This window comes from Heliconius melpomene, chromosome 19 (assembly GCF_056956725.1).
Source record: "Heliconius melpomene rosina isolate 202511_hmr_F chromosome 19, ASM5695672v1, whole genome shotgun sequence".
Lineage (NCBI taxonomy): Eukaryota > Metazoa > Arthropoda > Insecta > Lepidoptera > Nymphalidae > Heliconius > Heliconius melpomene.
The window spans coordinates 10,077,956-10,099,994 of record NC_140407.1 but is presented as its reverse complement, the minus strand read 5'-3'; the positions used below and the strand labels follow the sequence as shown (position 1 = coordinate 10,099,994).

Below are 22,039 nucleotides of genomic sequence, written 5' to 3'. Positions count from 1 at the left end.
GTTTAAGTTGAAAGGACAATTGAAACTCAACGATATCGCTACATCACACACGGTGCCGTTGTTCGCGGTTTGTTTTCGGTATGCCGATGGTGCTCGACAACTAGTTTTAAAAAATAAACTTTTGGTATTGACATTGCTCTTATACGATATATTTGAACTTTTTATATATTTTTTTAAATAAAATCGTGTTTTGTTCTTGAAGAGAGAGATTTTGGGCACCATCGCACAAGAACTACGTAAATTCTCGTAAATATTCACGGTTGGTAGCCATGAGGCAATAAATCAGTGATCCTCAGCCGCTATCATGAGTCCATTAGAGGTGCGTGCCGCCCGGGAAATGTTTTTAATAATGTATATTTTTTTCTAGTAAAAAAATATTTGTAGTATGTATAGTATTAAAATAAAAAAATAATTTATATTAATATAAAAAACGATACTTAAAGGTATGTATAGTATGTATACTCTCATACACAAATATAGAGACGCATATTACACAGAATTTATTAGAGTTATAGATCTTTTATTCCATCAACGTCCGTATAATGTTAATTAACATTTTGTTAATTGATTGATGATCATTGAAGATTTCATTTAATTATACGATCTACAATATAAGGCTGTTTCTGAATACTACATACTACAACGATTGAATAAATTTCTAGAATAATTAATGACTTGTTTAAATACAATTTTGCAAAAATTTTATAAAATTTTAGAATAATTAATGAAGGTTTTAATATTATATTATTGTATCAAATATGCGCACTCGTCGACTTGAATAAATTTAAGCGGTCCGAGAATTTTTGGGACTCATTACGTAGTATTTATGTGAGGAGATAAAAATATTAGGGACAAGCTTAATCGGTAACGGATGAACAGGATACCCTTGTCCCTTTTAAATTTCTGTTTTGTAAAGTTTTAATTTTATTTCTAATAAAAGCTTTTTTTAACATCAATTATTTATTGTAAAATTGTTATTTTAGAAGTAAATCAAAAATGTAATGCTGTATATCATAGCATAAACAACGCAAAAGTGATATAATTTAAATATTTATATTAATTCTGGTTTAAATTAATATTTATGCACCAATAACATTCAAATCATAACAGAAAGATACCACCACGACTATAAATAAAAGAATAACACCTCATTAAGTTTCCGAAGAATGACATTTATCAAAACAAGCAAGAAGCGAGGTCGTGTCCAGGACAGTTTTAAATACTTAAATTAATTTCCCCCTGATTTTTCTTTAAGAAGTTGTAACTCTCCAAGTGGGGATAATGCGATGATATATAAAAAAGGTCCCCGTGAGCCGAGCCCTAATAAATTATACCCTCGATAACAATGGGATTTTTTAGGGACCTTTTGTTGCAACTTTTGATATCACCTGAAAGTATTTGAAAGTTAAATGTATATCATTTTTTTAGGTTCACGGTGTATCTCGCATGTAGTAGGGTGGGCAGAGGAAGCCTAGTGTTAAGACACTCCGCTACCCACTTTCCACCGAATTCTGGAGGCATTGCTTGTTGAATTGCGGAACACAAAGTCGAAAAAAAGCGATTTGCGTCTACACCCTATGGTGGAGAATTGCTATCGAATGGGAATTGAACCCAAAACCTGTCGCGTCATGACATACAGTCACACGCTTGTGCCCCCACGTTACAACTGACCTCTTCGTTATTATGTAACTAATTTAACTAGTATAGTATAGTAGTAGTAGTATAGTAGTAGTAGTATAGTACTAATATGTAACTGTTTTCTATATTATTGACATATAATTTTATGAAAGAGTTACGTATACAAATTTCTGTGCATTTAAATTGTTAATATGGAATTTCATTATTTCTGTTGATGCTTCTTATGTGCCAATAATATTTAAATATGTAGGGCATTTCTAAAAGACCGTAATTAATATATTTTGTATTCAATAAACATTGAAGTAAATTCAGAAAAATAATAAGTAGTCTCTTCTACCAAAGTAACATAGTTCTTTTTCACGAACGATAAAAAATAAAGCCCTAATATCGTTTAATGTGCCTGTAGGGAGTGACTGGCCAAAGCGGAAAATTCGCCGAACATATGGTAGGGTTGTTAACGTATGGAAAATGCGTATAAAGTTTAATAATAACGTATGGTATTGTGATAATTATGTCCTTTGTTTCATCTTCACGCTGTATCTCGCATATAACATAGTAAGCAGGTGGAACCTAGTGTTAAGACACTCTGTTCTCCACTTTTCGCCGAATTTTACGAGGCATTACTTGTTGAGTTATGGACTTGAATAAAATTAAAAATCACCTTTGACACTAATAATAGTAGTGAAATGTTATAATTTATCAAAATTAAGAATGAATATAGCTTCTTATATACATGTAGCATTGCGGGTACAGATTGCATAATATAATATAACAAATGAAGTTGTCTAGTAATACGTAGAAAAATTGTTGAAAATATAATTAAATATTATCTACGTACTATCTTCAACTGCCAGCCCTAGCTAATAAAATGGGCAATGCTACCAATTTATATCGCAATAATCCGCGTGGACATTACGTATCCGATATTATCGGCGCCCGAGGTAAGCGCTAGTTTGAGGACAAAAAACGATTCTCATTTATACGGCCACTTCTCGTGACAGGCCATCGTCTCCCCCTCTGGACGTTACTGACTTTGTTCTTACTTTTCTCTGATAACTAATCGCCTAAAATAGCTTAAATAATAACAAGAAGATTAATTTTGTTGTTTATTAACTTATATTATTTATGTAGAATATTACCCTTTGCATTAAGATAAAACTTAATGTTAACCATATTTAATTTTTCACTAAAATACATTATTATTATATTTAAACAAGATAAATGGCAAACAAATATCAATATTATACTTTATCATATTTATGTGCCAGTCGTGGCGTATGGGCACATGTGTGTTCATGTCACTTCATTTCACGAATGTTAGACGTTAAGTATGAATAACTAGCACTTAAATAAATATTTATAGTCATTTAATTTCATAAAATTTCGCTGACCTTATCTTAATATGATGAAATATTAAACTATCTTTGTAATATTCAATTTGAAAATTGATAAGCCATTAAAAATAACGTTGAAATGACAAAAGGTAAATCCTGCGCTCGTCCAAATAAAGTTTCAGTCGTGAAATAAAATGCTTTTTCCCTTTTATCGCGATCACAAACATGGCTGTGCGCATTGTGATGTAATTGAAAAATCAGTGCCTCGAACTACATTCAGAGTTTCTATCTATTATTCAGTTGACAATCAAGTGGAATTCCGAAAAACGACGTGAAAAACACTCGCCTGTTGTTTCTCCACGATGTGACGTATTAAAAATTTACGGCCTTAATCGTACCGATGCATGGCCAAACAAAAGCGTTCAAATTGCAACGAATCACGATAGTTTGCTATTTATCTGATCAATTACTTAAGGCTTTTGTACGGGAAAGTTTTATAAATGTGTTGAGGCTACGTTGCGTCTCTCTATCCGTGTAATGTTTGATTAAAAATAGACTAAAATGATTTCTTAGCAATTTCTTAAAATGTGCAGATACTATATCAATCATTTAAATATAATTAAAATAAAATATTTTAAAATAAAGTTTACTTGATGTAGAACCATAGTCGTCCATCTAAACCAAAAAGCAAATATTAATGCATCCTTAACGAAATCAACAATTTTACATTCAATAATATTTAATTGAACATGACTAGAGTTTTTCAGTGGCATAATTATATTGAACATCTGGAACATCACATATTTGAACGTCTGGAACAAATGAAATATATTGAAAATTAAGGTTGTCGAGGCCTAATGCTATAGCCCTGACTATAAACGGGATGGTTCTAAGTTTGATTTCCATTCAGCGAACAATAAAATTTAAATTATTTACATTTACCAGTAAAACAAAGCACGCCATTGGCTATCGTCATCGATGGTCGATGTCAGCATGGCAGGGCGAGGTACCAGGTTCAAGCAATACTGTTCTACATCAGTTCAAATACTAAGATATGTCATCGAATAACATATCTTCATCTTCATAAGTGTAAGCTTATATTTGATTCTCAATATTTACGTATGTATGGTAAGTGCTGTGGTTTCTAATACTATACCTATCTATACCTAGCCGTGGAACAAAATCACAAGATAAAAATAAGGATTCCTTTGATATTTTCCTCAGCCATATGCGGGTGCACCGTTCCCTTCATCACTGGGGGAAAATCTGTGGACTCATCAAAACAATAAACAAAGTATCGGAACCCTATTTTATTATGTTATTATGCACGCCGCTCTATGATTTACGCTGCACAATGCATGAAAAATCAATGTTCATCTAGAATATTATTAATTTAACAGCTTTTTTTATTTACATAAAAAAATGTTTTACGCAAGTTTGGATATTGAAAATATTTTAGGAAAATCAATTAAGAAAAATATTCATTGATTTTAATTTCTATTTTTATAATTTTGAATAATTTTCCTATGTACAGACATTGATTGTTTATAACATTCTTCATTGATTGTTTACAACATATATATTCTTTTGAATGCAGTTTGAAAAATCCAAAAACATTATGAACAATCCGATATTAGTGAATGCGTCAGTTTCTTATAATATATTTTTGATTTGTTATAACAAGAAATGAAATAAAAATATTCATGAAAAGGCCTAATAAGATCGCAGGTGCCAAGGGCTAGTCACAAATGTCTTAAAACCTATCCACTAGGTGCCTGTAATAGAGACGCAATCCGATCCAAAACGGAACGATGTCCAGTGCTCAAAGTGGCAGTCCCTCCATGGAGCTAGGATGGAAAGGGTTAACCACCTACTCATTTGAAGTTACCCCGATTACGAAAGGAAAAGAATATTTTTCGGACCGAATTATTAATTTTACAAGTAGAACAATATTCTGGACCAAACCAATAGTCACTCGCGGCAGTAGCGCCTTACGTGATGATGAAAAGGCCTAAATAGAATTCTTGGCTACCATAAGATTATCAATCAAGAGGCATTTGCCGGTACAAATTTATCATAAGCGTCTTATTGTGACGCCCACGCCGGAGCACACAATATCCATCGGATATCCGGAGGGGAGCTAACATCATATTTTTATCATCATTACGTCAAATTTAGGCTACGTTTATAAGGATAAGACTTGATAACGACTATTGTAATTATAACAACACTAAATTGATTTTTAGCTTGCCACTACAAAATTTTAAAATAACTGTAAGAACAATATTAACAAGTAAAGCTTATTCATATTTTTCAGGAATATTTACAGAAAAAAAGTATGGAATCAATATCAATTGAATCTCATGCGGGAGCCACCAGTCTATGTAATATTCAAATTATACCATTGACATGGATAAGAGCAATCATTGAGTTCCTAGCCGATTCTTCTTAGCAGAACTAGTTTCTGAAATGATTCCAAAATTATTGCAAAACTCTATTTGAGTAAAAAATATTTTGAGGCCGTCGCCTCCGGCCAGCTTACGAGATACAACGAGGAGCTAAAAAAATTAAACTTTATTTTTAATTATTTCGTTATACTGAGAGACTTTCGATGTTAGCAAGATGACATACCTAAACACTAAAACCTAAGTAAGAGAGCACCAACACACAACATATAAAGTTATTTTAATTTTTTCAACCAAAACACAATAAGTAAATAATTTTATTTTATATTTTTTTAATAATGTCTATGTTTTAACGCAGCCCCGCATCTTATTGGCTGATTAATGACTGTATAGTCACCTTGTAAGCTTGGAAAACAGAATTTTGAAATACTTACCATAAATAATTAAGATTTGACTAAATTTCTATGCATTTCTTATACAGTTGGAAAAATATAACGTAACAATAACGAATTTATGGTACATTGAATAATTGAACTTCGTGAAATCTTAACAAACTATATTTTTAAAGCATAATATAATAACTTTCAAAATTCAGATGTGTATTAATATCTATTTGCGAGTCAAGTATTTATATATGCTAAATAACGAATTGAAGCATATAAAATGCGTTACCGTTGTCAAACATATAGTAGAGTGTGTTTCATTAATTTAATTTATTGTTCATTTTTAAAAAAATATAGGTAGTCTGCTCTCCTTCTTTTTTAAAATGTGTTGTGGCAAATATCAAGTTTTCGTAAAAAAGATACAAAGTTTACGCTTCGCTTAAAAAATAAAATATCCTTTTACCACGTTAGGAAATATAATTAAACTACGTATCATAAAAATACTAATAAGATAATCTACAAAATTACCTTCCTTTCTTTTAAATATCTGCCAGGAATCATATTTCTGTATGTATTAAAATTAATATTTAATAGAATGAGTGTATTAGGAAATCATTAAAATGGTACGTTGAACAACAAAGCTTTCATTGAAGTAAAAAGATATTTTATTTTATTATGTGATTTTATAATATTGCTTTTAAAAATGTTCAAGTTCTGATATAATTTGTATTCTTTTAAAGAATTTTCAATGAATACTTCCTTAAGAACTCAACTACGCACTGAATCTTATTATAACGCAATTTGTATAGGAAATATATATTTTACATAATATACAATATACATTATATGAATTTAACTTACTTTTTTAAGCACTAAAACACTATTCACTTTCTATTTCAATTTTCGATGTCATATTTAATGAGATTCTTTGGCAAAATAATTTAAAAAAATAACTAAATCAACGTATCACTAACAATTGCTCCTTAAAAGTATGCTTCTTAAAACATATGCTTCACTAGGTACCAATCAATCGTCTAGAAAGTTGAGCCGATCAATAAGCGAATCGCCATATCCTATACAACACGGCCATTTTAAGATACCAATTTTTCGCCCAAATTCCATTTATTCAAATGGTATTCTAAAATTAGACGTGTTACACGAAATCGTCTCTTTCAAGAGTCCATGCCTTAAGCTATGAAGGAGGTGTAGTGGGCGTGTCAAGTTTTGACCACGCCTACGCACTGGGCGTGTCTATCTATACAGATATTAAAAATAATATACTTTTATGTGCACGTACTATAGGTAAGAACCTATTATCTTTAGACACTAATAAAAATGAATGGTTTGTGAAATGCATTTTATGATGTGATTTGTTTAAAATGTTGTAATAGTTGTAATTAGGCAGCTATAGGTCTTAACAGAATATTTTGTATTTATTTTATTATAAAACACCAATCTTCATTAAAATAATTTAGTTCCTAAACAATTCTCAATGAAACTATCATAGTAATTTTTCTATATTTTACACAAAATCACGTATTTGAAAATACCAATAAATTACGTGTAATGTACCTACCTAAAGCTCAAGTAATAAAATACAGAAAAAGAAAAAAATCCTAGCCACCAAAGCCCTAATAACATTTTAAATAAATAAATTTAAAAAATTAAATAAAACTTTCAGTAAATCAATACTAATTTAAAACACAAAATACATATTAAATTTTTAACAAGTACTAAGTATGTCACAAGTGCTACGAAGGTCTACGTAATGAATCTAACGTCTAAAATTGAGGCGGGGCTTTTCTACGGCGTAGCACGAAGTTTCGCGCTGCCACGCGAAATATGAAACCAGAAGCCAGAGAACCATTTATAAAAGAACTTTACCGTTGTACTCTTATTCCCTGTAAACTCCTGAAATTTAATAAGACAGGAGGAGGGAAAAAGCTCAATATATTTTGGACGAGTCTGTGAGAAACGCATGGCAGTGAGGGATGAAAAGGAATTCGACAGGATGTATTACGTAACGTCAGTTAAGCGCCGGCAGTGTAGGAGAGAGCACGTTCGGTTCGGTCTTCTAAGTACACAATAAACAACAACAACGTGTTTAGATTCGTAAACAATCAACATTTTGGAAGTTACCTACGAAGTAAAGGTAGGTTTAATAGCGGGAATGTATAGTTTTATTTTTTCATAGCCTATGCTATAAAATTATTGTATTTTTATTTTATTTTATACTTATGTATTTTTTTCTTATTTTTATTTTTACCTATTTTTGTAATATTTCTTTACTTTTCAATACTTATATTAAAATCTCTTAGTGTTTATTTGCGATTAATATTTTAAAAATAAATTTAGATAAACAGATTAAACTCTTTTTTAAATATATATAAACCAATTTTTACAATCAAAATTAAATAATACGAAATATAAAAGTAAAATTTAAAAGGTGAAAATATAACGCAAGCTTAAATGTTAAAGAGTAACATAATTATAATAAAAATGATATTAACATGACACGACACTATAATGTTTTTTTTTAAATAGGACTTTTAATTAAATTATTGCGAGTTAATTTCTGTTTTAAATTAGATTTTTTTTAAATACTACCACATCCGACAATATATATATTTTTTTACATAAATATACTATTGTATTCATATAATGTCGTGTTTAATTGGTATGCTGGATCGGGTAAAATTGTAAATAATATACGAGTAGGTACCAAAAACTTTAAATTAAAATAAATAGGTATAGATTTTTTTTAATCTTTACTAATTTTGATCATTTATTTATTGTAAAAGAAAACTAGCAATATGAAATTGAAATTACATTAAAGTTCAATTATTCTATATTATTCTTTTTTTTTATTCGTTTGCTCGTATATACATTAATGTAATATAACAAAGTGCATTTTGAACTATTGTTAGAACAGAAATTTAGGCTACAAAAAAATAGCATTTATGGAAAAAATAAAAGAAATAAAAGAGTACTACCATGCCGGCACCATTAAACCGATACTTGAGGAAGTTGTATACTTTTACCATGGATTAAAATTAAAAATTATATCAGCTTCACGCTGTATCCCGCACACAGCAGGGTAACATGGATATAATAAAGATATTATATTATTATGTGAAAAAACAATAAATATTTTTTTAAGCTATAATGCCAAAAAGTAGGGAAATTCTCTAATTAATCGAAGCTCCGGTAATTAGCACTCACTAAAAGACAACTTATTATCGACGCCTAAAACCCGACTGGGTACCATGTATGAGCGTCAAAAAACAAATTATCTTGTAATAAGAAAATATATATTTTAATTTATTTGTTGCTTCTTGACTTAAAATAAAAAAAAATTATGAAGCCGAGACTTTGTCATAAAAGTTTATTTGAAGAATTCCAAATTTTTTCACTGCCGCCACATCCTTTTCTTCGGTACCTGAGGATTGCTCAATGGCCCTTACCATTTATTTTAGAGGTCTTAATTTTTCTTTAAAATCAAATTAAATCCACAATAAAAATTAAATAGATAAAAATCATTGATATCGATAAATGAAAAAGGCAGTTTAGAGGAACTAGTTATTGACATTTATGATTTCGACAAAATCGATTTGTATCACTATTACAAATTAAATTTAGTAATCAATATCAATAGTAAATTCAAATAGCTGTCAGCTGTCTGTAAAAAAATGAGTAATACCTTGAGCTTATTCTGTTAAACAAGTACCTAAAAAAATGCTGATATTTTCATGACAGCACTCGCTCTAAAAGTAAAAAAATTCAATTCATTATCCTATCCTATCCTATCCTATATATTATAAAACAAAGTCGCTTTTCGTGTCTGTCTGAAATTTCTAACTCTTCTTCTTCTAAACCACCCAACGGATTTTGATGCGGTTTTCACCATTAGGTCGAGTATTTCTCAGGGAAGGTTTATATATAGTTTATTATTTGTACATTCTTATGTAAATTAAAATAAATACGATAAATGTGTATAAAGTCTTACCCGTTGAGACACTTTCGCGCATGCGCTGCTTTAATGGTAAATACTACATGAAAATAATGTACTGAAGTATTGTTCCTCTTAATAAGATCTACAAAAAAGTCCGCGACGGCATGTTCGTATCTTTTAAGAATAACGTGTAGTGATCATTTTTTTGTCTAAAAATAATAATTTCAATATATTTTTTATTGTGAGGGATATTTTCCCATAATGGTATTAATCCTTATCCTTTAAAATACTTTATTAATTTTCTACGTTAAACGAAGATAAAATTTGCTTTTTACACTATTTCGAATTGCGAATAGTTTTACAACGCATTTAATTGTTGACACATCATTTGTATGTTACTCAAGTTTCACTTATCCCTTACTCTCAGCATATAAATAAGTATTTAGTTACGTTGGCCATTTAATGTAGACCAAAACTGTCTTTTACTGTTTTTCATTTTAATAAGTACTTTAGAAGTTGTTACAATATCAAAAAATCCTTGCTGCGAAACGGCTCGCTACTCGCCATGCGTACCTCCGCGCCCCACGACGTTTTGCTTATACAAGCGCGTCCGCCGCGCCCGCCGCGCCCGCCTGCCTTACACGCATCGGTGGTTCAGTGGTAGAATGCTCGCCTGCCACGCGGGCGCGGGTTCGATTACCGGCCGATGCATTCTATTTAATTTTCCTCACAGGCAGCTATGTAGTTTTTTCATCAGGGACAGAATACATACCGTGTTCAGCATTAACCATAAGCTCGAAAACCGCCTGCCTTTATAGCAACGAAGATGTTGTGGCGTTTGCACGTATTGGATAATTGGAGTCGAATGTATTATTTCAGCGCGATATATTTGGTTTCATATTTTTTGTAGTAGTTATTAGTAGGTAGGTTTTTGTTTATAGTTTCTTCCGTTTAAAAATAGTCATTTAACTATCTAAAAATAGTCATTTAAATATATTTTAATAAGTACTTGAAAAGATTAGTAGCACAGATTTAAAATTACGGTACCTACAAAAAAATCCTTGCTGTGTAAAACACCTAGAAAATCCTTATTGAAACTACGAAAATGCGGGTTGCATTAGGGTTTAATAATTTTCACATTATCTTAAGTCCTTTGCAAACATACATTATATGAAGAATCCATTAGTAAAAGCGGGCGAAGCCGCAAGAGGGTCGCTAGTCATCAAATAAAATTGAAGATGAAAGTGATATTATGCTAGATGTCAAGAGGAAGTTCATAAGCGTATAGTTTAGTGTCGATATCTTAAGAACCTCGTTGCATATTCATATTTTCTATAGTGCTTCTCGGTGCATTATATCTACAAATATACAAAAAATATTGTTATACACAGGTAAAATAATAATGTCAATATTTTAATCCAATTAATATATAGAAAAGTTTAATAAGTATTTTGGTAGGTATTACAAAATTCTAAAGTGTTTAATGCATCACCCCGATAGCTCCCCCAATTTAGTATATGTTGGAAAGCGCGCTGTTTATTGCGAGTATGCCAACAGTGCCATAACAGCACAGATGTGATGTTTTTAAAAATTCGATTTACACACATTCAATATTTTTAAATTTTTTCAACCAAACTCGTAAAATGCAAAAGATATATATATAAAGATAAGAAATACATGTAATTGAAAAATTATGCTTCCTCATACGTGTTGCAAATTAAAATTCTCATTTTTAATTGAATTTTAATATTGAACAAAGTATAAGTTATATTAGTAAAAACTGCATAAACACCGCCTATTAATTATGTTTAATTATGAGGATATAAGACGTATTTAATACTTACTGTTAGGAATAAAATACTTTAATATATCTATCTACAATCAAAATAAAACAAATGCTTTAATTAACTTGTAAAAACTTTTGTGTCTTTCACTTGCCTACGTTTAATTTTCTTTTCTTATAAAATTAAATTTTAAAGAAATGAAAAAATATTTCATATTTTTTCAAAAGATCCTAGCGATTCACCACAATCTATTTTCTACGTTATATTTATTTCAGTTAGAATAAATTAGATATATTTTATAAATAATACGTATAGTTCTTCTTAGACAAAGAAAATTACTGTTTCAGATACGTCAATGCGTATTGTTTTGGTTGCATATCAAATGCACCCCATGTTTACGTCCCCTTGTTTACTATTTACAAGGGAGGGTGGCAAGGCTACGTAGTAAGCGTTGGTCGAAACGCGTGAAGTGCGTCTGTTGTGCGAGAGTTTTACATTTTTCGAACAGTTGGGAAAATGATTAATATGAAAATGACTATGAGAATGCATGAAAAATTTAAAAAAAGAGTGTCTTGGCACTAGGTTCCCTCTGCCTATCCTGCTGTGTGTGGGATACAACGTAAAGCTGATTAGATTTTTTGTTGTCGAAACATTTGTACATTAAAACTCAAATACATTCAGGTAACAGATCAAACAGTTCTTCAGAACACTCCCCATGATTGTAACTAGAACATGATAGAAATAATCCCATTAAATTCAAATGGTAATAAAATTAATGTTTATGTTGTTTATGTGTGGGTTCCAATGTACATAATAATATATTTAACTAGTTGCCAATTAGTTTAGTAATGTGACATAACATTCCACAAACTAATATTCAAAATCCAAAATGTTCTAAAAAATAATATAGCACTGACTTCCCTCCATTTCTTTTTTACCCAAACAACCCAATAATAAAATAAAGGTGTCTTCAGTGACGAAGTACATTTTATATCGCAAAATAAGTTACAAAAAAATTCATAGCGTCACTGAGCTAATTAAAGAAAAGCTGATCTGAATATTTGATTACCAGCCAGAGGGTAATAAGCTAACCGCGGCCTGGATTAATAATTCAAGATTTGAACAATTGAATCTGCCACGATATCTGTATTAAATATGCAAATTAGTTATTTATTCAAGCCGCGCTACTTCCACTCACAAGGGGAGCTTTATGAAAACTTGGTGCTAATTTACGTGTCGTTCTTGTCATACTCGTGTCTCTGTGACGGCCGTCGCGACTTGGTACGTCGAGATTTTACGTTCGTTCCTGTGAATTCTGTACCCAAAGAATACCGCTTCTTGTTTAATATTAAATAGATTACTGTATACAGTTTTGAAATTATCTTAAACATTCTGTCGCTGTTATTACCTTCTTGTAATAATATAACGATTAATTTCGATAAAGTACTATTATAATAATTTACTAATATTTATTAAGACATAAGAAGCATTGCCTGTTCTTTTTGAATGATTATTAAAGTTTTTATACAATCGGGCAAAGTTGTGTATAATATGCTAATATAAAATGATGCTAGAATTGTATAGATTTCACCGTATAACACTAGAAGTGCCGAAGATTGATACCCTCCCTGAACCGCCGTCGTGACAAATTTGTCCCATTCTACTTATTATGTTGATTGTTGGTATAATACAAAAAAAATATTATTAAAATTATTCGTAAAATATGTAGACCATATTTAATAATCAATTCTTATTCTTTAGCAAACATAAAAGTACCAAAAAATAAAACACAAAGAAAGAATCAAATATTTCTAATACGTTCTAAGGTCGTGACAACTAACTGAATAACTCTTACAAAATTATAAGTTATTGAAACTAGTTAATATTATTAGTAGGCCAAGTAATACATTAATATATTCTTCATCAGTGATACATCACAGATGATTTATAACATTGCGTGGTAATGCCTCCAGAATTCGGCGGAAAATGCCAGCGGAGTGCATAGCACTAGGTTCCCAGGTTCCCTCTACTTACCCTACAATTGCCCACATTTGGTATCAAGTGTTTTTCTGAAATTCAAGCCTAGCTTAGTCATCCTTTCATCTGATACCTCACTTGGATTAGCGGCAAAATTTAGTATTGACACCAATTTTACCCCACTTTTCAGGCTATTATTTTTTAAGATTTATACATAAATGTATAGTTTTCAGATTTTTTCCTGTACTAGTACTACATGTAGATGCTAGCTGCCAGATTTTATAATTCTAAGTTAACTGAAAGTACCTTATTAATTTGATTCCCTTTATAGTGTCGAAATACATGTTTTTTACTATATAAATAGTCATATATTTTTTTAAGGGCGCTTTTTCAGGAAATGAAGGGACTGTAGATCGTCATATAGTTCATATTCATATACTCATATGAATATCAACTCGATTTCTCCAAGCATTCCTGAGATAAAGGCACAGACAGACGGATGGACAAAAAAATGATCTTATAAGGGTTTTTTTTTCCTTAAAAGCTACAGAACCCTAAAAACTTAGGCATTGACTGCTAAACCTACTATTCAATTTTTTTCCGCCCCCGCATTGCCCTTTCCCCTCCACCTCGTCCCCGAGGCATGAAAATATGTCAAATTATACCCTCAAATAATAAAATAATAATGGCGGGACAAAAATGACCCAGCGGCAGTTCTAGGTAAACCTATTTTTTTTTCAAAAAGTATGACTGCTATAAAATTATTTATATTTTTAATTAAATAAAGGTGTAAAATTGGTAGTAGTAAAAAAAATTCATCTACATAAATTAACAAATAAAAAAGTTATATACAATCAACCTTGCGTTTGGGTCAAAAATGGGACGGCGGCGCTTCTAGTGATAATGACGGCATTATTTTAGCAGGAGGCATTAATTAATTAAAGCGTAGGACACCATAAATGTTACGAATTAAAATTTGGTTTTGTTTCGAGTCAATTGTACAAAATATATGAAGCAAATACCAATCCCACTAACAACATAAATTTGAAATGAGAGCAAAATTAAATGAACAATGATGTCGTTTTCAATTTCATTGACAAAATAATCGGAGATCTATATGGGTGCCGAGTTTGTTTTAGAGTCGTTTAGTTTTATTTGAGACTTTTTTTACATATATATATGCTTTATTATATTTAAAAGTTATTATCCTTCCAGCTTGTACTGGATTTATATTATAAGGTTTTTTATATATATATTTGGTGATTATCGATGGTGACATGATGCTCAAGTTTAAATCGAGCTACAATTATTTCAATAAGGAATTTTAATAATTATAAAAATAAAAAAGAATTAGCATTATTATGATATGAAAGTATACTAGAAGTACGCATTACTTACAATACACTTATAAAATTTATATAATATGCTAGCTATATAATATATAGAAAACGAAAAAAATATTAACGGAAAAATAAAATATCAATTTATTATTTTTGTACGACCGCCAGTAGCATATTATATTTTTCAATAATAATAAGATACATACCAAGCTAATATTCCAAAGCCAATCAAAATTATTAATTGAAGAATATTAAACAATAGCAAGATATCGCGGAGTTGCCCCAAGAGAGACGTTTAATTTAGATTATTTATAATTTCGCGGCGAATGGGCTCGGGCTAAGACGGTCGGTACGAGCTAATTTCCAAAATAAATATTAGTTCAATCAGACTCCACTGGCCGTTATGTTAGTCATTGTGGGGCTCCGGAAATATTATTATAGCAACTTAATTGTTGTGCCTACTTCTACAGAGAATATTGTTTTAGGTTGTGTTTATTATATCCCAAATGCTATTTACTTTTATCATAATTTGTATTTTGTTTCTGAAATTATATAAATATTATGTTAGAGTCTATGTGAGAAAATGCAAGAATGGATGGATAGGTGACGGAATTATTTTTGTACCTAATGATAATCTATATGTTATAAACAAGCACAAACAATCGTTTTCTGTGAACGTCTCTCTGTATTTAAAAAGAAATCTTTTATTTTAAAAATCAAAACTTCTTAAAAAGTTTCGTAATTTTCGTTACTCTTAAGAAAAGCTGATGGGAATGGTTTATTTATTCATTTCTTTGGTTTTTATTACAAAAAAAAACTTGACAACGTAATTTTTTTTTTAATATTATTCCTTATGTGCTTAAGTTTTCAAAATCTTGTATATTATGCTATACTGAACATATAAGTTTTATCGTTAAACTTATATTATAATTTAGTAGACAATAGTCTCAGATAAAGAATCAAAAGATGATTTCACCAAATAAGATCATTTACATTAAGAGCAAGATGTGACATCCTTCGAAGGAGCATTGTTTTCAATAAATTAAACGGACAAGGTACTCCGCAAACAGCCTCCGGCCTCCGTCAACACAATTATTATACTCGGACAGCCACCCTCGTTGATAAACATACTCTAAATAAATTAACGGACCTTCATTTCAGTTCGATTCAATTGTCGAAACTGAAAAAATAGCTTAATCGTTTATATGATTTAGTAGATAAATCATCGCACTTATTTTATTATATAAACTTATTGGTAGTTCATATGAACTAACATTTTCTTTTCTTCGCTCTTACACAAGGCAAAAAAAACACAGCATTGAGTTCTACCACTCAAGAAGCAATGCGTCGACAAATTCGGCAGTAAATGGGGAACGGAGTGTCTTAACACTAGGTTCCTTCTGCTTACCATGTTTTACGCGGGATACAGCGTGAAATTGATTTGATTTATAAGTAATTCACTTATATCTATGTTGTTACAGATTAACGATACAAAATGAGTGCGCGGCCAGCTCCAGCCGGCGCTCGCACTAAGAAACAAAATCACGCAAATATACCATGTCCCATAGAAGACTGTGCACGATTTACATATGGAAAACTTCCGGATCACTTGACTAAGATTCATGGCTTGACTGGGGCAGAACGAGACGCCCTCAATGAGCAGCAAAGAAAAAGATTTTTCAATGGAGAACTCTGCCAAGTCAGATTTTTAAAGGAGTCGGCTATACGAGACCTCTGGGGTGAAGATTATGATGATCCACGAATTCGAGCAAAAATTCATCAAAGTTATTCTTTAGTGAAAATAAGGATTATACCACTAGCGGCTACTCAGCGAGCTCGCCCTCTAACAGAACAGGACGCAAATGTTTTAACAGCATACAATGCGAGAACTGCCCCTCGTCCAGCCCGGGTACAACGATCACGTGCTCGCACTCGTCCTTATTCTATACCAGAGACAAACCCAGCTGAAAACCGAGTCTCAAGCGAGTCAAGCGAGGAAGAAACCCCCCGTAATTCTCTCCCACCGTCGCCGCCACCTTCTTCTCCATCATTACCACCCTCACCTGCGCCTTACGAACTTCAGCCTGTAGAAACGCGCTTGCGAGATATCTTCGATTCCAAAATCGACGCTGGATACAAAGCTGTCATTGATGATATGAAAAAATCAATGACTATGGGAAGAACACTTGGAACGCGTAAGAGAAAAATCTACCGCACATACCGGCGATATGCTAAGCGCTTGATCGCGTATCTTCATCGCCAACACTCACCTCTCGCTTACGATGTCGACGTATTACTCTGTGGGGAACGACAAGTATGCGCATTTCTAGAAAGAATTAGTAGTGAACACAAAACAAAAACATTGCGAAACTACATCGTGGCGGCGATCAAATTATTAGATTCTAGGCTTTTTGCGATAGAAACGGATCCATCCAACAAAGAAAAAGTTGCATCCATGACCCGCGTGTATGAGGTCCTACATGGGCGCCTTAACGCATGTGATCGACTTCTCGCGCAGAAGGATTCCTGCCAAAAGGAAACTACTCCCTTCGACAGTGATCCTATGGATCAAACTTTCAATGAGAACTACGACGATTTGGTGTAATGACTTGACATTGACATTTTTAATTCTAGTCTTATAACAATTTTAAAGTATTATGAATACATTGTAAATACATAATTCTAGTCAAGATTTGTAGATTTTTGGAGGTTTTATTATGAGTCAATCAGTCAGTCACTTTTTGAAGGTTTTATTGTATTTAGTGTTACACTTAGTATTTCTTTAATTATACAATAAAGTTAGTAAGTACAACTGATATGTGACTGAAGTGGAAATAAGTGTATAACGAAAAATTATTATTTAAATTTTTTCATTGTTTTGATAATAGTGATTGTGGAAATAAATATAATTATAACGAAATAGAATTAATCAAATTCCTTTTCTATTATAATTGTAGTGAAGATTGTTTAGTGCATGATAAATATTGTAAATATGAAACTACGTGTTGAAAGCAATAAGCTTTTTTTCTAAAACCGCAGTAACAATAAGGCAATGAATAGATTTAGATGAAATATACATACATTCTTTGAAACGAATTCGAAGTATTATAAAATTAGAATTTTACTTTATTTATTTTATTTTATATATATTACTTAATAAATTTTAATTTATAACATAATGTTTACATAATATAACTGTTCCAATAAATCTACAAATAATCCTATTACATTTCCTATTTGATCTCATAAGTTATGTTATGTTAAATTTTATTATTTATGTTTTTAAACTTCAACCATTCTGTTGTTAATTTAATTTTTATGAATGAAAATATAGATTATAAATATATTTATAGTTCTGTAAATACAAAAGCTATACCTAGTTAAGCTTAAGCGCACGTGCAATAATTTCTTATTTTAAAACTTAAGACTAGTATGACGGTTATTTTAAATGACGAATTTGTAGCTCTATCATAAACTAAAATTCAGGCATTGTAAAAATATAAATTAATATTTACACATTTTTCGTATTATTTATCTTATTTATGTTTGCTTTGACCTGACAACTTATCATTATGTACATAATATAACACTATACATACTGTAAGAAATGTATATAAGTCTTTATTAAACACCATTATATTGTAACAATAACACTATTGTTCAATTTTTTCTTTTTATCTTTATATGCTTCCAATTAAAGCAAAAGATATTAAAATTTACGATGAAACTAAAATGAATAACTTTATTTGCCAAGACAACGTATACAGAAGAACTAGTAAATATCACTATAGCGGAGACATCTTGTACAAAAAAAAGGTGATAATCAAAAATTATCGATAAAGTTAAATTATCTATTCAGCAACAGATGGCGCTAATGTCTTAACCACCACTGCACTCCTACTATAATATGATGCCCTAGTACATGGCGATTGTAACTGCCTGCTCCAGATTCTCCACTAGCAAACACCCACGTTCCTAGCGTTCCGAAGATTCATGACGTACTTGTTGTTTACCTTGTTTATTAACGGAATCTCGATTTTGTTTAAATAATTCGATATTTATGTGATGTATGATATTATTGAATATATCTTTTTTTTATTAAAAGAAATCATTACATATTCATGTTTTAGTGAAAATGTTAGTAAATATTTACATAAAGTAAATAATTAATAAAATTAATATTTTCAAATATCTGTAATTATCTAATCTATAATTTTTAATAAAATAAATAGATAGATTATATTATTAATTAGAAGATAGATAAATAAATAAATCAGCTTCACGCCGTAATCCGCTCGCGGCAGGGTAGGCAGAGGGAAGAGTGTTAAGGCACTCCGTTCCCCACTTTCTACTTTCTTTTCCGTTAAAATATGGAGACATTGCGTATTGGGTGGTGGAACTCAACGCCGCACTTTGCCTCAACACCAGAGCAAAAAAATGGAAACATAAATTTAAATAAACATTTCATTTCATCGAGTGGGGCTCGAACCCACAATCAGTCGCGTCAGTTACAGTCACACACTTGTGCCTCTGCGCCACAACTGGCCTCAATACATGTTTTTACAATAAGTAATTATAATGATAATTTCAAAACTTTTGTTATTTTAAACAACGTAGGTAGAAAGAACGACGCGTGGAGAATAGGGTAAACACACGACGAGCTATTCCAAGTCTATTTTAAAAGCATCAGTCATAGGGCTATTCCTGGAACAACCGCCTTGAACCAAACACAAACTAGTTTCGTGACTCGGGAACATTCGAGAAAGAATGATTATCTAATATACAAAACCTCCAATGATACACGAAGCTTTCGCACGTGCCAACGGCGTTGCAGGTGTTTTTCGCTAGAGATTCGTTATTCTAATTTGAGCATAAGCGTAGGCGATGGCGCACAAAATTTACGCCGTTTAACGATCGTTACTGGCAACTACAAAAAACAAACTAGTTTCTAGATTTTATTTTTGTAAATACATTTTTTTGTAAGTTTTTATGAAGCTTTAATTGTTATTCTTAAAGTGACTTTAAGTGTTTATTACATTAATGTTATTTGCATATTTTTTCAGAGCTGCTCAGTTTTGTTATAATAGTAAATAGTGATGCCAACGTTGCATATAATGTAACCTTTTTTTATTCGTAGCTTTAATTATAATAGAATAGTTTTTAGAATTTACTTAAATTCAATTTTATCTATAAAATTTACATGTGATATTTGTAGCACTTTGTCTTTAACTATTTTATCTTATAAAAATCTCATTTTACGCAAATATGAAAGAAGACAATAAAAAGTACAAATAAACATGAACGAAACTACGATATATTTATAAAAACTTCGATAGGACATTATGTCGTTAAATAGATAAATATTAATGTCCATTTAACACAACACGCTGTTTCTGGCACGCGAGCGAATTGTATGACACTCACCAACTTGAAAAGTGCAATATCAAATAATACAATACTAACTGGTTTACGTCACACGCATTCGGTGCAAAGTGCATGTATGCACCTCAATCTCCTCGCGTTCATGCTGCCCTGGTGATCGTTCCTTTTGTAAGCGACACCAAAGGGGCCCTATCCCCTTCAAGAGCACCCTTCTCTGGGTCATCGCTCGTCATGCGGTCACTGAACTCGACGACCTTCGTGTGCATTTTGCCTTTTTACACGCTTAATGTATGATGCACTTTATTAATCTATTTATGAACATTAATTAAATCACAATTTTACTGATATTTTAGTATTCCTCATTTATTTGAAGAAAAATAATGAATTCATATTTTTAGGACGCTTATTTATTTAAAATAGATGTAGACGAACAATTTTTAGATCACTAACAAAGTTAGCAAGAAAGAAGAGTAAAGGAAGAAGTCAGGAAGGAAGAAAAGGTATTGCAACTTATTATATTCTTAATGAACAAAATGATTCAAAACGTCAAACAAAATACATTAATTATTATTAGCCAAAAATGCAAATAGACGAAAATAACATTGTTTTTTTTTATAGAACGATGTACACTGATCTTACCAGGAACTCGAAGGACAAGGAGTACAGAAAACGAAAGAGTAATTGAATGCATTTGTATATATTTCTATGCAATTCATATTTTACTACTCAATATCACCTATGGCGCTGCCACCTTTTCTAATAAGTTCTTAATTACAAATTACATGAAAATATTGATTCCGTTTCAATTGTTATATTTAATTTATCTTAACTGTGCTTACAAATCATTCGTATTTCTACAAAGGTCAACAGGTTTTACTTATAAAAAATCATGTTAACAATTGAATTTCGACTGAATTATTTATTTATTATCAAAATCAGCCAGAAATGCAGTATAGGTATGATTTTGTAGAAACAACTGGACGCTGATCGTTGATCTTACCAGGAACTCGAAGGACGAGGAGTACAGAAAACTAAAAAGTAATTTAATGCATTTGCAATATATGCAATTCATATTTTGCTGTTCAATATCACCTGTGGTGCTGTAATTTTTTAATATTTCCTTAATTTCAAATGACTTATTATTTGTATCTTAATCACAAACTTGTTATTTATGTCTGAATCGTGTCGTCGTTAGTCGTTCTGCTAAATTAAGCACTTTCATTACTCACTTATTTGTCTTTGCTTATATTTTTGCTTTATATTACCAATATTATATTGATAATACTTAAAACACTTCTTAAGACTAGATTCCTTCGGCCTACCCTACTGTGAGCGGGATACAGCGTGTAATATTGGATGTTTGATTTACTGAAATTTTAAAATATACTTAATATGGTTTTTTTAAATTTGTTCGCATTTAAAGTAACAACTTTATTTATCTCAGTTCGTTTTTGAAAACGAAAAGTAAAAAAAATATTTAACCTCGTCCCACTTACATACAGAATTCTGAACTGTGTCTGTAATAAAAATATCGTACAGTTTCAGAACCACAAATGTGAGATACACAATCAGTCAATGGGTAAATTATATAAAGAATAATGTTTAACAGAACTCCAAATTCCGGATACAAATATAAAAAAACCAATAACATAAGTAAGGCTTAATAAAATTTAAATTAATAATTTGATACAAATTTGTAAAATATTTTTATTCCCATTTTGTATATTTTCCTATCAGATTATTCTAATAAATATTTTATATCATGCAATATTTTTGTATTGCTTATTGTGGAAGCTTGACGGTAATGAAACACTCATAGGTGCAGCAGTGCTATATGTGAAACT

The 22,039-nt window shown here is 30.9% G+C and overlaps 1 protein-coding gene across 1 annotated transcript; it reads left to right on the top strand.

Moving 5' to 3' along the window:
* Positions 1-7,768: 7,768 nt before the first annotated feature.
* Positions 7,769-18,462, top strand: LOC146528693 (uncharacterized). Its single transcript, XM_085203591.1, has 2 exons — positions 7,769-7,912; positions 16,295-18,462. The coding sequence occupies exon 2, from the start codon at positions 16,309-16,311 to the stop codon at positions 17,416-17,418; it is 1,110 nt and encodes a 369-aa protein (XP_085059717.1). The 5' UTR covers positions 7,769-7,912; positions 16,295-16,308; the 3' UTR covers positions 17,419-18,462.
* Positions 18,463-22,039: the final 3,577 nt, after the last annotated feature.